General features: G+C 48.0%; 1 protein-coding gene across 1 annotated transcript in view; it reads left to right on the forward strand.

Moving 5' to 3' along the window:
* Nucleotides 1-21919, forward strand: part of Atp6v1c1 (ATPase H+ transporting V1 subunit C1) — a 47159-nt gene that overhangs the window by 15346 nt on the left and 9894 nt on the right. The window contains exons 2-8 of the mRNA XM_051159493.1: nt 8356-8519; nt 9659-9726; nt 11825-11910; nt 13426-13520; nt 14442-14533; nt 16216-16314; nt 17611-17679. Coding sequence (XP_051015450.1) covers nt 8388-8519; nt 9659-9726; nt 11825-11910; nt 13426-13520; nt 14442-14533; nt 16216-16314; nt 17611-17679 — 641 coding nt within the window. The 5' untranslated portion in view covers nt 8356-8387. The remainder of the gene's footprint in view (nt 1-8355; nt 8520-9658; nt 9727-11824; nt 11911-13425; nt 13521-14441; nt 14534-16215; nt 16315-17610; nt 17680-21919) is intronic.

Genomic DNA, 21919 nt, shown 5'->3' on the forward strand with positions numbered 1-21919 from the left:
GCCAGCAATGGGAGACACAGGGTAGTAACATGTGATGGAGGACAACAATGGGGGAGACACAGGGTAGTGTACAGTGAGGGAGCCAGCAATGGGGGAGACACAGGGTAGTGTACAGTGTGAGGGAGGCCAGCCATGGGGGAGACACAGGGTAGTGTACAGTGTGAGGGAAGACAACAATGGGGGAGACACAGGGTAGTGTACAGTGTGAGGGAGGACAACAATGGGGGAGACACAGGGTACTGTACAGTGTGAGGGAGGACAACAATGGGGAACGCAGGGTAGTGTACATGTGAGGGAGGCCAGCAATGGGGGAGACACAGGGTAGTGTACAGTGTGAGGGAGGACAACAATGGGGAGACAGGGAAGTGTACAGTGTGAGGGAGGACAACAATGGGGAGACACAGGGTAGTGTACAGTGTGAGGGAGGCCAGCAATGGGGAGACACAGGGTAGTGGTACAGTGTGAGGGAGGCTAGCATGGGGAGACACAGGGTAGTGTACAGTGTGAGGGAGGCCAGCAATGGGGAGACACAGGGTAGTGTAACAGTGTGAGGGAGGCTAGCAATGGGGAGACACAGGGTAGTGTACAGTGTGAGGGAGGACAACATGGGGGAGACACAGGGTAGTGTACAGTGTGAGGGAGGACAACAATGGGGGAGACACAGGGTAGTGTACAGTGTGAGGGAGGCCAGCAATGGGGAGACACAGGGTAGTGTACAGTGTGAGGGAGGCTAGCAATGGGGAGACACAGGGTAGTGTACAGTGTGAGGGAGGACAACAATGGGGAGACACAGGGTAGTGTACAGTGTGAGGGAGGACAACAATGGGGAGACGCAGGGTAGTGTACAGTGTGAGGGAGGCCAGCAATGGGGAGACACAGGGTAGTGTACAGTGTGAGGGAGGACAACAATGGGGAGACACAGGGTAGTGTACAGTGTGAGGGAGGACAACAATGGGGGAGACGCAGGGTAGTGTACAGTGTGAGGGAGGCCAGCAATGGGGGAGACACAGGGTAGTGTACAGTGTGAGGGAGGACAGCAATGGGGGAGACGCAGGGTAGTGTACAGTGTGAGGGAGGCTAGCAATGGGGAGACGCAGGGTAGTGTACAGTGTGAGGGAGGACAACAATGGGGAGACACAGGGTAGTGTACAGTGTGAGGGAGGACAACAATGGGGAGATGCAGGGTAGTGTACAGTGTGAGGGAGGACAACAATGGGGAGACGCAGGGTAGTGTACAGTGTGAGGGAGGACAACAATGGGGGAGACACAGGGTAGTGTACAGTGTGAGGGAGGACAACAATGGGGAGACACAGGGTAGTGTACAGTGTGAGGGAGGACAACAATGGGGAGACGCAGGGTAGTGTACAGTGTGAGGGAGGCCAGCAATGGGGGAGACACAGGGTAGTGTACAGTGTGAGGGAGGACAACAATGGGGAGACACAGGGTAGTGTACAGTGTGAGGGAGGACAACAATGGGGAGACGCAGGGTAGTGTACAGTGTGAGGGAGGCCAGCAATGGGGGAGACACAGGGTAGTGTACAGTGTGAGGGAGGACAACAATGGGGGAGACACAGGGTAGTGTACAGTGTGAGGGAGGCCAGCAATGGGGGAGACACAGGGTAGTGTACAGTGTGAGGGAGGCCAGCAATGGGGGAGACACAGGGTAGTGTACAGTGTGAGGGAGGCCAGCAATGGGGGAGACACAGGGTAGTGTACAGTGTGAGGGAGGACAACATGGGGGAGACACAGGGTAGTGTACAGTGTGAGGGAGGCCAGCAATGGGGAGACACAGGGTAGTGTACAGTGTGAGGGAGGCTAGCAATGGGGAGACGCAGGGTAGTGTACAGTGTGAGGGGGGACAACAATGGGGAGACACAGGGTAGTGTACAGTGTGAGGGAGGACAACAATGGGGAGACGCAGGGTAGTGTACAGTGTGAGGGAGGACAACAATGGGGGAGACGCAGGGTAGTGTACAGTGTGAGGGAGGACAACAATGGGGAGACGCAGGGTAGTGTACAGTGTGAGGGAGGCCAGCAATGGGGGAGACACAGGGTAGTGTACAGTGTGAGGGAGGACAACAATGGGGAGACACCAGGGTAGTGTACAGTGTGAGGGAGGACAACAATGGGGAGACACAGGGTAGTGTACAGTGTGAGGGAGGCCAGCAATGGGGAGACACAGGGTAGTGTACAGTGTGAGGGAGGCTAGCAATGGGGAGACACAGGGTAGTGTACAGTGTGAGGGAGGCCAGCAATGGGGAGACACAGGGTAGTGTACAGTGTGAGGGAGGCTAGCAATGGGGAGACACAGGGTAGTGTACAGTGTGAGGGAGGACAACAATGGGGGAGACACAGGGTAGTGTACAGTGTGAGGGAGGACAACAATGGGGGAGACACAGGGTAGTGTACAGTGTGAGGGAGGCCAGCAATGGGGAGACACAGGGTAGTGTACAGTGTGAGGGAGGCTAGCAATGGGGAGACACAGGGTAGTGTACAGTGTGAGGGAGGACAACAATGGGGAGACACAGGGTAGTGTACAGTGTGAGGGAGGACAACAATGGGGAGACACAGGGTAGTGTACAGTGTGAGGGAGGCCAGCAATGGGGAGACACAGGGTAGTGTACAGTGTGAGGAGGCCAGCAATGGGGAGACACAGGGTAGTGTACAGTGTGAGGGAGGACAACATGGGGGAGACGCAGGGTAGTGTACAGTGTGAGGGAGGCAGCAATGGGGGAGACACAGGGTAGTGTACAGTGTGAGGGAGGACAGCAATGGGGGAGACACAGGGTAGTGTACAGTGTGAGGGAGGCCAGCAATGGGGAGACGCAGGGTAGTGTACAGTGTGAGGGAGGACAACAATGGGGAGACACAGGGTAGTGTACAGTGTGAGGGAGGACAACAATGGGGAGACGCAGGGTAGTGTACAGTGTGAGGGAGGACAACAATGGGGAGACACAGGGTAGTGTACAGTGTGAGGGAGGACAACAATGGGGAGACGCAGGGTAGTGTACAGTGTGAGGGAGGCCAGCAATGGGGGAGACACAGGGTAGTGTACAGTGTGAGGGAGGACAACAATGGGGAGACACAGGGTAGTGTACAGTGTGAGGGAGGACAACAATGGGGAGACACAGGGTAGTGTACAGTGTGAGGGAGGCCAGCAATGGGGGAGACACAGGGTAGTGTACAGTGTGAGGGAGGACAACAATGGGGGAGACACAGGGTAGTGTACAGTGTGAGGGAGGCCAGCAATGGGGGAGACACAGGGTAGTGTACAGTGTGAGGGAGGCCAGCCATGGGGGAGACACAGGGTAGTGTACAGTGTGAGGGAAGACAACAATGGGGGAGACACAGGGTAGTGTACAGTGTGAGGGAGGACAACAATGGGGGAGACACAGGGTAGTGTACAGTGTGAGGGAGGCCAGCAATGGGGAGACACAGGGTAGTGTACAGTGTGAGGGAGGCTAGCAATGGGGAGACGCAGGGTAGTGTACAGTGTGAGGGAGGACAACAATGGGGAGACACAGGGTAGTGTACAGTGTGAGGGAGGACAACAATGGGGAGACGCAGGGTAGTGTACAGTGTGAGGGAGGACAACAATGGGGGAGACGCAGGGTAGTGTACAGTGTGAGGGAGGCCAGCAATGGGGAGACACAGGGTAGTGTACAGTGTGAGGGAGGCTAGCAATGGGGAGACACAGGGTAGTGTACAGTGTGAGGGAGGACAACAATGGGGAGACACAGGGTAGTGTACAGTGTGAGGGAGGCCAGCAATGGGGAGACACAGGGTAGTGTACAGTGTGAGGGAGGCTAGCAATGGGGAGACACAGGGTAGTGTACAGTGTGAGGGAGGACAACAATGGGGGAGACACAGGGTAGTGTACAGTGTGAGGGAGGACAACAATGGGGGAGACACAGGGTAGTGTACAGTGTGAGGGAGGCCAGCAATGGGGAGACACAGGGTAGTGTACAGTGTGAGGGAGGACAACAATGGGGAGACGCAGGGTAGTGTACAGTGTGAGGGAGGCCAGCAATGGGGAGACACAGGGTAGTGTACAGTGTGAGGGAGGCCAGCAATGGGGAGACACAGGGTAGTGTACAGTGTGAGGGAGGACAACAATATGGGAGACGCAGGGTAGTGTACAGTGTGAGGGAGGCCAGCAATGGGGAGACACAGGGTAGTGTACAGTGTGAGGGAGGCTAGCAATGGGGGAGACACAGGGTAGTGTACAGTGTGAGGGAGGACAGCAATGGGGGAGACACAGGGTAGTGTACAGTGTGAGGGAGGCTAGCAATGGGGAGACGCAGGGTAGTGTACAGTGTGAGGGAGGACAACAATGGGGAGACACAGGGTAGTGTACAGTGTGAGGGAGGACAACAATGGGGGAGACACAGGGTAGTGTACAGTGTGGAGGAGTGGGAGACGAGCAGGGTCCAACAGCACATGTGAGAATGCCATAATGAACCCTGCTATTAATTTGAAGAAGACACCTGGTTGTGGGGGGACACACCTTTAATTCCAGCACTCGGGAGGCAGAAGCAGGCAGATCTCTGTGAGCTCAAGGACAGCCTGATCTACAAAGAGTTCCAGAACAGCCAGGGCTACATAGAAAGGCCTTATCTCAAAACAACAAACCAAACCAATCCAAAACTAACCAACCAATGAAAGACAAACCACTTGGGTATAAGTAAACCTGCCTATGGCCTTGGATTGTTTGTTTCTTTGGTTGGATTTTTTGAGACAGGGTTTCTCTGTGTAGCCTTGGCTGTCCTGGATTTGCTTTGTAGACCAGGCTGGTCTCGAACTCACAGCGATCTGCCTGCCTCTGCCTCCTGAGTGCTGGGATTAAAGACGTGCACCACCACACCCAGCCAGTTTGTTTTTTGAGACAGGGTATGTCTGTGCAGCCCTGGCTGCCCAGGAACTCATTTTGTAGATCAGATTGGTCTTAAACTCAGAGATCATCCTGCCTCTGCCTCCCTAGTGCTGCCATTACAGGTGTGTGCTACCTCTCCTAGGGCTCCTCTCTTCTACGTGCTTCTGTGGTGACTGTGGTGACATGCTGTCTTAACCACCTGCCTGAATGGGATGCCATCAACTGATCGTTTATCTCAGGTTGTAGTGGAACAGAGCTAATGGTGCAAAGCTCTGTGCATCAAAATTTATCAATATTCAAAGCTCTAGAATTCAGTAATAACTCAGTTTTGTTTTTTAATGGGTACACAGGAACAGGGGAGATAGTGAAATGTTTGCTGTGCAAGCCTAAGGACCTAAATTCAATCCCTAGAACTTCTGGGAGAAAGGCAGTAGCCAAATGTGTTTGCTGGTGCTCGTAATCCCAGTGCTGGTGAAGCTGAAACAGGCGGGGCCAGCCAGGCGAACCTGCTGTAGAGAGACCCTGCCTCACAGAGGAGGGGTGAGTGGGGAGCCCACCTGGGGTTGCCCTCTGTCCCTATGTACCTACATACATACCCAAATGTGTGGACAGATAATTTAAAAAGAAACTATAAAAGAAGGCACATGAATGGCAGGTAACATGAAAAGATACTGAATTTCACTAGCCTTCATGGACGTGCATCGTGGGAAAGCAGGAGACCGCTGCAGCTACTGAGAGGCTGGAGGTGAGGCAGAAAGCATTGGTATTAGTGAGCAAGAGGGACAACTGCAGCAGGAGGGTTTTCATAATTGGAAACATGGGATGTTTTCTCTTTGCTGGAAAACAAATTAGCAGCTGCTGTACGGCCAAGCGTACCATAGTTATCTGCTTAGAAGGCACACTTGTACAACTCTGTCCCAAGGTAATGGAGTCTTTGTTCATAAACCAGCAAGTGCAAATGTGCATCTGTAGTGAAAGCATAATGGAGGCAGCAGTGGCATGCACAGCTAGCTGCGCATGTGTGTGTGCGCCCACGCGTGTGTGACACACACACACACACACACACACACACATAAAACACACGGCGTGCAGAGCCAGGTACCGAAGAGCCTCACATGTGCTTCCAGCACACACTAACTGCCATTCTGGACCATGCATAGCTGATCAACAGGGCTGACAGCAGAGTAGGAGAGATCGGACTATGTATTTGGAGGCGGTCTTGGTAGTTCTGAATGCTGAGATCACAAGCATGGGCCAGCATGGCTGACTTTCTGAGTTTTGAGTCAGGGTCTTGCAGTATAACCCAGTCGGCCTTGAACTGGTAACCCTGTTTCAGCCTCTCAAGTGAGTCACCCCTCCTGAACTAAAATACTTTATTCTCTCTCTCTTTCTTTCTTTCTTTTTGAGATAGGGTCTTATTGTTTTGGCAGTGGGTCAGCAGGTCCTCAGGAACTGGTTGAAGTCTTTTTTTTTTTTTTTTTTTGTTTTTCGAGACAAGGTTTCTCTGTGTAGCCTTGACTGTCCTGGATTCACTTTGTAGCCCAGGGTGGCCTCGAACTCACAGCGATCCACCTGCCTCTGCCTCCCGAGTGCTGGGATTAAAGGCGTGCGCCACCATGCCCGGCCTTGGTTGAAGTCTTAAGATGGTACATTCATTGTGTACAGATTATAGTTCAAGAACAGGAAGGTGAAAGTAGATAACAAGCTATAGTTGAGTTACTAATCCTCGGGGCTGTATATTCAACACTATTCAAGAAATACTGGACCGAGAAGATGTTAGGTGGGTGAAAGCTCCAGCTGCACAGCCCTATGGTCCCCAAAGCTGAGTGCAGTAGTGCACCCTGGTAACCACAGCACTCCTGTGGTCCCAAAGCTAGGTGCAGTAGTGCACCCCGGTAACCACAGCACTCCTGTGGTGAGAACAGTGTAAAAAACCCTGAGAGAAGCTACTCCCACAGTGAGTCCTCTGACCGCCACACATGTGCGTGGCACGCACACAAGCACACACATGCACCAGCACTCTTCTCTAGCACAGCACAGCACAGCAAAGTCCTGTAGGAAATGGAGCCTTCAGAGTCCAGCGCTAGACTGGGATCCCAGTTGTGTGTTGTGTCCTCACGTAAATGAGAAATCTGTACGTATCTCATAGGGTTCTTGTGAGAATGGAACATGACAGTTGGCATGCTTGTGTGCACCACAGTAAGAACCAAATGCAAAGGCCACTTTGTCCTTTCTTTCTCATCTCCCCAAAGGGCTCCAGTTAAAAGCAAGATTTAGAGAGCATTCATGATTTTCACAGACACTGCTCCACCATGTGTAAAATGATTTGTGACATTATTTTCTTTTATCTTTACAAAAGCTCAGTGGAATATAGAGGCAAGTATTTGTAGATAAGAAAATAGGGTTTTCTTTCCTGTTTCTGGGAGTCTTTTGGGCATCCGGGGGCTCAGAAAGGTACTTTTGAGTGGTGAGATGGATATCTGCTGGCTCACACTGCCATAGAGACACTAAGCTTAGGGGCCTGACACTACTGTCAGGAGGAATCAGAGCAGTTGCTTTCCTTACCTGCCCTCTGGGGAGACAGCAAGTAGGAAAATATAACCACAAGTAGATTCACAATTCCCCAAAACTGTGGTCACCTAGGAAATCAGCATTATTAAAGGTGGCTTAACAGGCCTGTAATCCTATCTACTGGGGATTGGCAAGGAAGGAGGATCGAAAGCTCAAGGCCTGTCTGGCCTATGAGAGTGCAAGGCCAGTTTAGGCAATTTAGTGAGACCCTGTCTCTGGAAAGGACTCAGTCATAGAGTGCTTACCTAACATTGCCGGAGAGGCTGTGGCTTTAATCTCCATTCTGCTAAACAAACAGAACAACCAGAGGCTTAACCATGCAAGTCGATTCTCTGATAAACTGATGGTGGTACAGCCAGCATAGTCTCCTGATTGGTATCTGGGGTAAGTTAGCTCTATTTAGTAACTGTAATATTAGGTGCAGGAAACCGGATACGGGAAAGCAGCCAGGAGGCAGTGAGGAGGCTGCTGGCTGCTGGACTTCCACTGTCTCAGTGCATCAGGCCTGCTTGTGTAGCTGAAAAGTCTTGTTTTCTTCACGGCAGTGAAAGCAGGAAGGAGAAGCTGGCGTGGTGGCACATTCCTATAACTGCAGCTACTTGGGGTGCCAATATGGGAAGACTCCTAAGCCCCAATCTTTAAGGCCAGCTTGGGCAAAATAATGAGACCTAGCTTAACACAGAGGGAAGGGAGACAGGGCCAGGGTCCCAGTCCCAAGGGCATTTTCCTAATGACCTAACTGCTTCCCACAAGGTCTCACCCCAACCCCACTGCTGTTTTCTAGCCTCCCAGTACTACTGGTAGGGGATCAAACCTTTTAACATTAGGACTCCTGGGGCATTCTAGATCCTAACTGTTGTAAGGCTGTGCTTTACCACGTCAAGTGTCACTGCTCTGTCTCAACATTACAGCTTCTCCATTGACTACCAAAGAGGTAACAAACATGACTGAGTTCTGGCTCATCTCTGCTCCTGGGGAGAAAACGTGTCAGCAGACATGGGAGAAACTGCACGCAGCAACCACCAAGAACAATAATCTTGCCGCCTCTTCCAAGTTCAACATCCCTGACTTGAAGGTGAGGCTGCTTGGGGCAGAGGACGGAGACCACAGGGCAGCCCAGCCGGCTCCCTTGGTTTTGGCAGAAGTGAGCTGAGTTCCTTGAGAAGAAAAGTCACTCGTCTCCAGCTCTTGACATAACTTAGAGTGCATCTTAGGCTTTGAATGTCATGAGAAAACCACTGACGTCACATCTTGTTCCTGTTAGTCTTCTGTTTTTCTAAATTATAAGGAAGCCTAGATATTCCATCACAAAGTAGGGTTTTCAGAAGGGAAAATTCTTAGCATATATTTTAGAATATCACAGCAATATTTCTGTTATTAAAGTTAAGTTCTGTTGCCACGGTGCTTTCTTATCTAGTCCAGTTAATGCATGTAGCCCTGAGTAAAGACCGGCAGTGTGGCGACTGTAGCACAAAGCGGGCTGCTGGGCTCCTGACTGGACTTCTGTGAGGCAGCGTTTTACTTCACAAGTGTGCTCTTTGGCACAGTTATGCACATGTGGTCAACAGCAGGCTCTGTGATGGCATCTGCAGGCTGCACATCACCCTGGGCTTGTTCAAAGCAAGCACAGGCCTGCGCACCTAGTGCCACGTTGTCACAGCCTAAACGGTGCTTTCTGACTTAGAGAATTAGCTCATGCATACAAATGCAATTAATGTTCAACAAGTTTTTTTTTTTTTTTTTTTTTTTTTTTTTTTTTTGCTATACTTTATGAAATAAGAAGTGCAGAATAGAAGGTTTGTGTGGAGCTGGGAGAGGTGGTGCAAGCCTGTAATCCCAGCACTCAGTCAGCAGAGTCAGGCAGATCAGGAATTCAGGACGAGCCTTGTCCACATATCAACTTTGAGATGAACCTTGACTGGATGGGACTCTTATGTAAAAAAAAGAAAAGAAAAAAAGAAAAGAAAAACCAAGACAAAAACAGCCTGTCTCCTCATAAAAGGGATTTTTAAGAGTTGGCAGGCAGGCAGGGAGCCAGCTACGGCAATGTGGGCCTCTAATTCCAGCACTGCCGCGACAGAGAAAGGAAGAATGGAGTCTAAGTTCATCCGGGTCACATAGTAAACCTGTGTCAAAACAAACCAAACGAGCCCCCTTCAATCAAAAAAAATGAAAGTGGTGCAAGCTGAATACTAAGCTGAATTTCCCTTCTAGGTTGGCACGTTGGATGTCTTGGTTGGCTTGTCGGATGAACTGGCCAAACTGGATGCATTTGTAGAAGGGTAATGTACCTGCATGTGTGAGACTGAACAAAGTGCGACACTGTCGCTATCAGGCTGTCTGGAGAGCGTCTTTCCAGAGACACTGTTCTAGTCCATTGTACTCTACACTAGCTGAATGATTTAGGACATGCCTATTTTTCTTTGTATACCAGTGTTTTATGTGTATTTGTATGTGTGCATATGTGCATCTCTCTGTACACGGGCTATGAAAGCACATTCATGGAGGTGTACATGTGTGTGCGGGTGCACATGGATGTCAGCCATCTACCTTGGTGTTTGTTTTGTTTTGTTTTTTCTTGGTGCAGGGTTTCTCATTGGAACCTGTAGGGCTTGCAGATTCAATTGGGCCGCCGACCGGCGAGCCTTAGGGACCCTCCTGTGTGCCTCCCCAACACCGGGAGTGCAAGCACACACCACCACGCCCAGCTCATTATCACATGTACTCAGTCATGTATCATGTCTTGTCAGTCCATCAGCTGGAGAACATTTAGTTGGCTGTCTTGGCTTGTGTGTTTCCTGTGTGCTGTACGTCTGTTTCTCTTGAGTATGTGTGCACCTGGCAAGGGAATCATTGGGTTCTCTTGGTTCTTCTGTGAACAGTTGTTTGCAGAGTGGCTGTACCAGTGCATATTTGCCTTGCCAGGTTTTATTGTTTTTGTTTTTTGAGGCACGTAGCCCAGGCTGGCCCAGAGCTTATAGCAATTCTGCTTCAGATTCCCCAGTGCTGAGATGACAGGGGTGAGCAGTGCTGAAGCGGTTTGATTTTGCAGCATGTGTGCTAGGACCTACCCTGCCTCATGCTTACTGCAGCCCTCCTGGTGGGTACCAAGCAGGATCGCATTCTGGTTTTGTTTTTGTTTGCTTTTGAGACAGGGTCTCACTTTGTAGCCCTTACTGGCCTCGAACTTGCTCTATATACCAACTAGCCTTAAATTCATGGAGATAACCTGCCTCTGCCTCCCAGGTGCTGAGACTAAAGGCGTGCCATGGTTAGCCGCATTCTGATTTTCATTCACATTACTTTAACAATGAGGTATGGGAGATTCTTACAAGGATTTTTTAATATGTATATGTGTGTTATCAGTGTGTGCGTGTGCGCGCGTGTGCGATGTGAGTACAGGTGCCTATACCCGCTGGACCTGGAGTTAGAGTTGATTCTGAACCACCTGACTTGAGTGTTGGAGCTGAACTTGCCGTCTTTGGAAGTATGTTTTTCTGTAGCTTCTAAGCCATCTGTCTCTGGAGCCACCCCCCCCATCCCCTTCTTTTTTCAGATAGTTGAGTGTGATCCTATTGCTTTATGCTTCTAAGTGCTGGGATTACAGTTGCACACCACCATGCCCAGTTTGAGAAATCATTTTAACAAAGCACATGAAGGGAGGAAGTAAATAGTCCCAATATTGTATTGGTTTTCTGTAGTATTGAAAGCAAGAAAAGAAGGCCTCCTGTGGGGAACACTTGTACATAGAGAAGAGGTGACTGGAGGCAGCGGTTGTACATAGAGAAGAGGTGACTGGCTGGAGGCAATGGTTGTACATAGAGAAGAGGTGACTGGCTGGAGGCAATGGTTGTACATAGAGAAGAGGTGAAAGCTGGGAGACAGTGCTATTTACGTGTTTTCTCAGTTTTTGAGGGGCCGAGTCACGAGGATTACCTGTTCAAGCCAGCCTGGGCTATATAATGAGACCCTATGTTAGAACCAAGTTGGGGGAAAAGCCTCAAATGAGGTCAGGGCTTGGCTACTAGAGGCAAGGATGAAAAAGCAAGGAGAAAAGAAAGGTAATAGTTGCTTTAGGGTTGCAATTCTATAGGTAGCAGAGGATGGTCTTGAAGTTCTGGTCCTCCTGTCTCTACCCTGACAGTGCTGGTATTATAGGCCAGTGCCACCATGACCAGTTTTCATGACTTCCTTTATAGACTGAAAGACACATTGCATGCAGTTGATTTTTGCATATAAACAGATATTGATCCACTTTATTCTTTACATGGTTTATATAAGGATTCATTAAATAGTATATCCTTCTGTGACAATCTGTATGGATTTTTTTCCTAAAAATGATGGTTTTTTTCTTTCTTTCTTTTCTTTTTAACTCCCCAGCGTGGTCAAGAAAGTGGCTCAGTACATGGCTGATGTGTTGGAGGATAGTAAAGATAAAGTTCAGGAGAATTTACTGGCCAGTGGAGGTGAGCTGATTGTTCATGATCTCTAATTATCCATGTATAACGTGAGTACATGGAAACATCAAAAACTGGGGCATGTGTGTGTGTGGGGGGGGGGGGGGGTGCAGGCCTTTAATCCCAGCACTCGGGAGGCCGAGGCAGGTGGAGCTCTATGAGTTCGAGACCAGCTGGTCTACAAAGTGAGTCCAGGACAGCCAAGGCTACACAGAGAAACCCTGTCTTAAAAAACAAAAAACCAAACCAAACCAAAACAAAACAAAAAAAAAAAAAAAAGGGAAAACATATTGAAAAGGCCGCCGTCACCCATAGATGTGGGTGCTACTTGAACAGAGAGCTGCGAGGGGACTGCAGATGACGTTACCAGCACAGCTGCCCCGGAACAGAATTCCATGTTCCTCTTAGGTGATGCGTGTCTACGTACCTGGCCTCCTGCAGAAGCACTGTTTGTTTGGCTCAGTCAGAACTCTTTCCTGACTGCAGCGGAACAGCTCAGCTTTATTGCAGTTACATGCCTCCTGTTCTCCACTTCATAGCACCCAGGAAATGATTGATTTCATTACAGGGTAATGCCCTTATGCCATCAGATTAGAATGTTGCTTTTCTTAGTACTCACAATATAGACCATTAACGTATATGCCTGCAGCTATAAGTTCATATTTATATTGAGTCTCCTCTATTAACAATGGCTTTATAAAGAATATTTTTATTTCATTGTTGACTTTAAATAATTAATTCATTTTTTAAAAAGATTTATTTATTTATTTATTTTATGTATGTAAGTGTTCTGCCTGCAAGAGGGCATCAGATCCCAGTGTAGATGGTTGTGAGCCACCAAGACTTCAGGAAGAGCAGGCAGTGCTGTCAACCACCGAACCATCTCTCCAGCCCAATTCATTCATTTGTGAAACAGGGTCTGGAACACTAGGCTGGGCTTGAACTCAGAGAAATTCTCTTGCCTATACCTGGGACTAAAGGTGTGCACCACCATACCCAACAGTACTTCTTAATAATTCTACTTTTCTGGAGTCAGACAGATGGCTCAGTGGTTAAGAGCACACACTGTTGTTGCAGAGAACCTGAGTTCAGTTCCTGGCACACACATTGGGTAGCTCACAACTACCTATAACTGTAGCTGTGGGGAGTCTTTTGGCCTCTGCAGGCACCTACACTCATTTATATAACCTGCCCCCCCCATATACGTGATAAAAAAATAAAATAAGTCGTAAATTCAGTGTACTTATAGTCTTATTCATGTTAATTTAATCAGTACTCCTCAGAAATTATATCTTTGCCTATGTTAAGAAACAAGCAAACCCTGAGTGCATGCCTTTAATCCCAACATTCAGGAGGCAGACGCCAATGGAGTTGTAAGTTCAAGGCCAGCCTTGTCTACAGAATGAGTTCCAGGACAGTCAGGAGCTCCACAGAGAAACGCTGTGTTGGGAAAAAAAGAAAACAAAACATAACTCACAAACATGCTACTCTTTGTTGAGTAATTAATTCATTGCTTCCTTTCAGTTGACTTGGTTACTTACATAACAAGGTTCCAGTGGGACATGGCCAAATACCCAATCAAGCAGTCTCTAAAGAACATCTCTGAAATAATTGCCAAGGTAAGACACACCGAGGCAGGTGGGCACACTGATGTATAGAAGATTTGTTTAAACTATGTGTATATGTGTGTCTCAAGTGCTTGCGTGTGTGCGCGCACGCGTGTGCAGAGAGAGCTATGAAATAATACCTTTTATTTTGTATTTATTTATTTATTTTTGGTTTTTTGAAGACAGGGTTTCTCTGTGTATCCTTGGCTATTCTGGACTCACTTTGTAAACCAGGCTGGCCTCGAACTCACAGTGATCCGCCTGTTTCTGCCTCCCGAGTGCTGGGATTAAAGGCGTGCATCACCACTCCCCGGTTTATGAAATACTTTTCAAGTTTTTCCTTTGTTTTGTTTTTTGAGACAGGGTCTCTCTAGTAGCCCTGGCTGTCCTAGACTTGCTTTGTAGACCAGGCTAGCCTTGAACTCAAAGTGACCCACCTGTCTCTGCCTCCTTGTGTGCTGGAATTGCAGGCGTTTGCCAGCACGCACGGCTTATAAGAAAATTTGTTAATAGTGTTTGTTTTGTTTGTTTTTGTTTTTGAGACGGGGTTTCCCTGTGTAGCTCTAGCTGTCCTGGTACTAGCTCTGTAGACCAGACTGCCTGGGATTTAAGGTGTGTGCCATTACCAGCAGAGTTGATTTTTATTTTGTTTTATGTTTTCAAGACAGGGTTTCTCTGTGTAGCCTTTGGCTGTCCTGGAACTCACTTTGTAGACCAGGCTGGCCTTGAACTCACAGAGATCCACCTGCCTCTACCTTCCTGAGTGTTGCGATTAAAGGCCTGTGCCACCATGCCCAGCTAGTTGGTTATTTTTTTAAATCCCCTTTTAAAGTTGTATTTTAATGAAATCACATGTTTTTTAAACCAGAAAGTACCAGATTGTACTAGTAGACGCAGACCTAGGAACGCTTGCCTCTTTCTTCTCTCTTGAAGGGAGTCACTCAGATCGACAATGACCTGAAGTCGCGAGCGGCTGCGTACAATAACCTGAAAGGGAACCTTCAAAATTTGGAGAGGAAGAATGCGTAAGCTCTCAAGTCTTTGTGGATACTAAGTGCGGGAGTGCCCTAGCACGTGCTGTGTGGGACACAGTTGGGTTAGAAAGTTCTAGTGTGTATTGTGTCTGTATTCAGAATGATTTGTGGGGAGCTGAATAGATGGCTCATCAGTTAAGAGTCCTCTTGCAGAGGACCTTGGTTGGTTCCCAGCACCCACGTGGCAGCTCATACTCCTCTGTAACTTCATTCCTAGGGGATCTGATGCCCTTTGCTAAGCTGCAGCCTCCTATACACAGAGCATACATAAACACACACAGAAATCCTTCTTAATGATTTTTTTTTTTTTTAATTTCATGGGGAAAAATTTTTGTGGAGAAAGTTCACTAATTATACGGACTTCGAGCAATTCAGAACAAATAGTGAGGCTGATTTATTAAACTCTCTGAAATGTATGTGTCGCCTGAACTCTGGTGTATTTCCCTATCCATTTGACATTTTACTGAAATTTGTGTAGAATTATTTTAAATCAATTCAGTTATTACATAGCAATTGACTCGCATGCTGAAAAGATTTTTATATAACAACCTGTTTATGCTATAATGATTATTTTCTACTCTCTCTGTTTTCCAGGGTTAGGTTTTTAAGCATTAACTTATTTGGCTCATCTTCCTGTAATGGCACTGTAGGTGTTTGGTTGTTGGTGATATGTGTGTGTGGTGTGTTTGCGGAGATGGCCCATGTGCCTGTGTGTGTACATGCGGAGGGCGGAGGGCAGGAAGTCACAGGTACCCTCCTGTCACCCCTTGCAAGCCGTGGGGTCATTCTGTGTCCACTCCCCGTGGTTTCTGGGCTGTGGGTATGCATAGCACACTACATGGATGCTGGTATCTGATCTCAGGTCCACGTGGTTATACAGCAAGTGCTCTGAAGCACTGAGCCATCTTTCTAGCCACCGAGTATAGTTTTAGTACACAGCTGCTCAAAGCTGTGTCATCATCCAGGGGAAATGCTGGATGGAGATGGTCTGTGGCACACACAAGACAAGGCATTTTCATGACTGAAAGACCAAACGAAGACTGATTTGAAAGTTGATTATTGTGTTAATTAACCAAAACTATCAGGTATCACATGATATCCAGGGAAAGAGAGAAGCAGCAGAGGTTGCGCTTAGATGACATAATTTCATAATTACAATGAAGTAGGCTCTGGTACCTGATGACTGTACTTTCCCAGTCAAGGTATATAATTAAGAAAAGAGCTGAGCTACAATAATTAAAATAAGCACAAAATTCAACATTACAGGCAAATTCTGACAGACATTGACACTCCTTGTGTTGCAGGCGTGGGGTACATTGCCTCACTGCTGATGTCTTAAATGGTTTTTAAAAAATTAAAAATCTTTATTTTTCATCTATGAGTGTTTTGCCTGCTTGTATGTATGTGGATAAAGTGTATGCCTGGTGCCCTTGGAGGTCAAATGAGGGTGTCAGATCCTTTGAAGCTGAGCTGCTGCGTGGGTGGGAATTGAACCTGGATCCTCTGCTAGAACAGGTACTCATAAGCACTAAGCGTGTCTCTAGCCCCTAACTGTTGCCTTCTTGTAGAGCAGAGTCCTTCTGAGGTGTAAGATGTGACTAGCCTGCCCTTCTTTCCTTGTGCCACAGAAGCTAGCGCACAGGTATCCACCGCGATCTCTTCTTATCCCTCAGGGGAAGCTTGCTAACGCGAAGCCTGGCGGACATTGTGAAGAGAGACGACTTTGTTCTGGACTCGGAGTACCTCGTCACGCTGCTGGTGGTGGTCCCCAAGTACGTCTGTTACAGAAGACTCCGTAGTGGCGCCCGCCTTTAATCTCAGCACTCGGGAGGCAGAAGCAGGCAGGACTCTGTGAATTCGAGGCCAGCCTGGTCTACAGAGTGATTTCCAGGACAGCCAGTAGTAAGACTCTGTCTTAAAACAACAATGGCAACAAAAGCCTGTGTGAGAGAGATGCTCTTAGTGGTCTCAGATCTTACACACACGTCTTGCTGTTGACTGCTCTGGGGAATGGTAGCTGAGGTCAGAGCATCTTGGTTGTGTTTGTATCTGGTTAGGGGACTGGGAATAAAAGAAAACAGTGGCTCCTGGACGAGGGTGGAGAGGAGCATTAAGGGGAGTTGGTCCCCTGGTGTCACCAGGCTGAGGCGTTCTCTGTTGGAGTGTAGGCTCTTGGAGTTTTCTGTGGCTGTGAAGAACAGCTTGGCTCTGAGGGGTTTTGTGTTTTCAGGGCTGTCCTTGGGTTGGCCTGGAGCTTTGCTGCTCCCGCCTGCACATCTCAGCACTGGGGTCCCAGGCACGTGCTGCCGAGCCCGGGGTGGAAAGCTTTGCCCCGTGCTCTCCTGACTCACCTGTTCCCTGGGACATTGGAGCACATTATTTATTCAGAATTCCTATCTCTCTGTGCGTTTATATTGTTCTTGCTTAGCTTTATTTAAAACTTATGTTTAGAAAAATTTAGCTTTTTGTACCTTAAAACGGGAACATAAGACTACTATGTAGGTCACTTTACGTAATGGATTACCTGTGCCTGTGAACCCTTACTATAAGTCATGCACACTGTCGTCTCTCCATACCCTCCAAAGGCAGTGGCCTTCCCAGAAAGCTGTTGCACAATGTTCTGAGGCACTATCATTTACTGTCACTGTTTCCTTGATGCTTCCTGGGGTACGCCCTGGTTTCTGTAAATAGAGTTTTATTCATTCCTTTGTAATGGGCACCAAATGGTAGTGATTTCTCATGGCCTCTTCTGTCTTTTAAATGAGGTTATGATGTTTTTCAGCCATGTAGTATAAAAATAATGTGGATTCTACTGTGCTTCGCTGCCTTAACAACCCAACTGTGCCTCGGTCACAGCCCTCACTGGCTGTGAGAGAGGCGACCCCGACCTACTGCTTCACTCAGTATGCTTGAGGCACATTCTCAGTAGGAGACCGGATGGTTTGCTGCATACCTAGGATGTATTTTGTTGGAGCCACATTTCCCATCGGCCCCGTATGTCCTCTTCTTGTACGTGGCAGAAATCGGCCTGGTCTTCCCTCCCAGTGTTTACTGTGCCTTTCCTGCAGGTTGAACCACAATGACTGGATCAAGCAGTACGAGACCCTCGCAGAAATGGTCGTTCCAAGGTCGAGCAAGTGAGTAGCCGTCTTGCAGCAGGGCTTCGTTTCCTTGCAGTCCCTGACAGCTTGTGGGATTAGGCAATGTCTTTGTGGTCTGTTTCCCTTGCAGTAAATGGGTAGTTTTAGAGCCGTCATTCTCACGTTATAAATTGTCAACTCCGGTTATCATCATTTTAGATCTAGAGGGACTTGGCACAGCAGGTTTGAGCCCTTCTTTCTGTCTTTCTTTTTTTGGTTTTTCGAGACAGGATAGCCTTGGCTGTCCTGGACTCACTTTGTAGACCAGGTTGGCCTCGAACTCACAGAGATCCACCTGCCTCTACCTTCCAAGTGCTGAGATTAAAGGAGTGCGCCACCACTGCCTGGCTTGCTCAAAGCCACACTTGTTGATCAATAATGGCAGGACTAGGGCCAGAGCCAGCCGTGGGACTGTGTCTGCTGCCCTTTGCTGCCTTCTGAAGCCTTCATCCACTGTCAGTGTGTCCCTCTAGGAACTGAGTCATATCTGCCTTGCCGAGGAGTCCAGCAGGCAGCTCCTGGATGCTGTGTTCACCTTGTTGCTTTGAGCAGAGATTTGATGAGGCCAGATCTGTGCATTCTTCAACAGCAACAGAATGCTTGCGTTTTTGAATTATGCTTTAATGTGTACTCTCTTTGTTAACTTCAGCAGTGTGATGAGGCAGTTTAGGCAACTCATTCCCTCATAGGAGGGGAAGCCATGTTTAAGTGGTCTAAGGCATGTGGCTTTCAGTGCCCAGTGGCAAGGCAGGGCTGACCCATGTCATCAGTCCTTGTCCTGCTATTGCTGTACAAGATACCCTTGTTAAAGAAGGTATGGAGGACAGTGAGGAAGTGGATTCAGCAAGATCAGGCCGGAAATACTTCCTTTCCCAGTTGTTTGCATCATATGGGAGTTAGCTTTGTATGGCTGAAAGTCATGGGCCTGCTGATGGCTCCTCCTCCAGCTCTATCTGTGACCGGGTGTGTCCTTGAACTTCTCTGGGTCTCACTTTCTTCTCTTAAATGACAAAGACATTAGGAAGATAGTTTAAGACTTGATAGAGTATGTAAAATACAAATGTGTGACATCTGACAAGTGTTGGTCTTTTGAGAATAAGCCACAAACCTGAGCTCACTGTGATTTCCCCCTCTATTTAGATAATACCCTTTATTAAAACCAACTCTTCCCGTGGTAAACTGAAGACAGTGGTTGTGTCTTGACATGCAGTCTGCTTTGGGCTGTTGGTCTTGACCGATAGTAACTCCCCTGCAGGGCGTTTGAGCTCAGAGATGACAGTGTGCAGGAGGGTGAGGACTCAGCGCACAGTGTCCTCTAGTGGTAGACATACAGAAGGCAGGCTCCAGGTTGGGTGGAGGTGCTGGGTAGGTCAGTTGTAATAGGCCTTAATTCTGAAAAAACTATACCATTTCAGAGAGAAACATCTTTTATTAATCGATTTTATAACTTAAAGGAAGAATAGGGAAATGCAGACAATACTTTCCCTAATTGCTTTCCGGGGTCCTGGCCCCACCTCACAGTGTAAAGTGCATTTGGCACCCTGACTAAAAATATGGCTGTTCAGATGTCCATGGAGAACACAGAGCTAGTGCAGGTAGCACCAGGAAGAGCCTATAATTCACATAAGCCAGCTAGGCCTTCGGGGCACTGCTCTGACACCCACTATTCAGGAAAGAGGTCTTTGGCTTGATGAAGATTTTAGTTTGGCTTGTAGCTGACGTTTTCCTTTGTGTGGTGTTGGGGTCAAACCCAGCCCTTGGCACACCCTGGGCAAGCAGTCCACGCTGAGCCCCGTCGCAGCTGGATAACTAGCATTTAATTACCTTGAAGTAGTCGCTCTTCAAGTTCTTTACTCAAGTCAATTAAAATTTGGATAGTAATGGGGCTAAAGAGATGGCTTAGCAGTTAACACATTTGCGACTTTTGGAGAAGGTCTAGGTTTGGTTTCTAGCACCTGCATGGTGGCTCACTATTGTCTATAATTCCAGTTAGTGGGAGCTGACTCTTTTGACCTGCAGTGACACCAGGCACACACGTGGTGCACAGACAGACATGCAGGCAAACACCAGTACTCAGAAATAAATCACTTGATCACACTGTCCTTCCTTCCTTTTTATTTTGAGACAAGTTCTCATGTCGCCCGGGTTGGCCCAAACTCTTAATTTGCCTGCCTCTGTCTCCCAAGGGCTGGAATTATAGGCCTGTTCCACCTGATTTGCCTTTGTACAAGAGTTTATTGACTAGCCTTTTCCCTTTTGTGCAGTTTTACTAAATTTCTTTCTTTCTTTTCTTTTTTTCTTTTTTCTTTTTCTTTTTTTTTCTTTTTCTTTCTTTTTCTTTCTTTTTTTTTTTTTTTTTTGGTTTTTTGGTTTTTTTTAAGACAGGGTTTCTCTGTGTAGCCTTGGCTATTCTAGACTCACTTTGTAGACCAGGCTGGCCTTGAACTCACAGTGATCCGCCTGCCTCTGCCTCCTGAGTGCTGGGATTAAAGGTGTGCACCACCATACCTGGCTAAATTTCTTTGTTGTTTTTAATTTTTAAAAACTTAAAGAGATTAACAGGAAATAACTCAGAGTCTTGTTCTCAGCAACTGCCGTCGCCCTGCTCTGGCAGGTTCTGTTGGAGGGGACCAGTGGGGGCTCATGCGGCTGAAGCAGAGCCGAGGGAGCTCTGCTCCATTTCTTCTGTAGACAGTGTTGCTCACTCTGTGAGCCTCTGACATGCTAGGCAGGTCACACATTGGGCATACTGGTTAGCCCTTTGTTTTAAAAGCTTACTGTATCAATGGTGAGTCTTGGGGGTAATGAATGAAAGATGAATTTTGAAATAGAAGAAAATACTTTAAAATACCGTCAGAGCTGGGTGTGGTGGTGCATGCCTTTAAGCCCAGCACTTGGGAGGCAGGCGGATCACTGTGAGTTCAAAGCCAGCTACTCCAGGACAGCCAAGGCTACACAGAGAAACCCTGTCTGAAAACAAAACAAAACAAAACAAAACAAAACAAAATCCTCAGAAAGTGCCATAACGAAACATAATACTGTGCATGCTAATTTTTAAAATAAAATGTCACGCTCAAACCTGGAAGTGGGAATACTGCTTGTTGTTTGTTGAGGCAGGCTGCACTGTCCAGTTGGGGAAGGCCTTTGCCTCTCACTCACCTTGCTGCTGCCTCCTGCGTGCTGGGTTACAGGTGTGCCGCCATCCTTGCCTTCACTATACAAAAGGGCTCCTTTTAGTGTGTGTGCAAGCTCACATGCCATGGGGCCTGTTGGTGGAGGCCAGAGGACAGTTCGGGTGGCGGGAAGGGAGTGTGCTCCTTCCTCCTTCGCCATGTCAGTGCCATGTGTCAGGCTTGGCAGGAGGCGCTCTGACCTGCCTCGCCTTGCTGGTCATCTCACGTTCACTATTCAGTCCACAGAGCCTCCTTGTTTGCAAGATACTCTATGAGCTATTTAAACATCAGCTAGTTTGAGACCCAGCAGCATACTAGGATGTATATAGATATACATGAAGCTAGGTCAGCGGAGAGCTTTGTGCTGTTTTCAATCTTTTTATTGGCACATGTTCAAGGAGACTTGGCACTTTTCCCCTTGTCTTTTAGCCATTTTTCCTTTTCTGTCTCCTGGTATGTGTTTATTGTTGTTTGGGATTTTGTTTGAAATAAGGTCTCACTATATCACCCCAGCTGATCTAGAACTCTCTAGGAAGACTAGGCTGACCTCCAACTCAAAGGCTTGTCTGTCTCTGCCTCCTGAGTGCTAGGATTAAAAGTGTATGTCTGCGTGCATCTCTCCTCTTGCTTCTTAAAATGTCTGACTAAGACTAAGCGGGGTCTTAGCTCAGTGGTAGAGCTCTTGCCTAGCATGTGGGAGGCCCTGGGTTCAGTTACCTGCACCAGAAATTTATAAAAGTCAGATTGGGCCAGCTCATTAGGGAACCTTGACCTTTCTTCATCTTTGGAGTCACTAGAGCTTCAGAGGGTTTGTTTAGGGGGCTGGAAGTGCTGGGTGGACATAACACTCTGTACGAGGCACTGTGCATGTCTCCCATGTTCTGGATCTGGGTTGCAAGGGTGCACTGTAGGAAGCATGGGGAAGAGCCAGATGGAGTGGACTGGGAGCAGAGAATGTGAGTGCCCCACGCCTTAGGAAAAGGAACAGGAGCAGTAGGGGGAGCCTGGACGCTCTAGAGAGCTCTGCCTCCCATGGGGTCACTGAAAATGTCCTGAGGCTTTCA

Source organism: Acomys russatus, chromosome 17 (assembly GCF_903995435.1).
Source record: "Acomys russatus chromosome 17, mAcoRus1.1, whole genome shotgun sequence".
Lineage (NCBI taxonomy): Eukaryota > Metazoa > Chordata > Mammalia > Rodentia > Muridae > Acomys > Acomys russatus.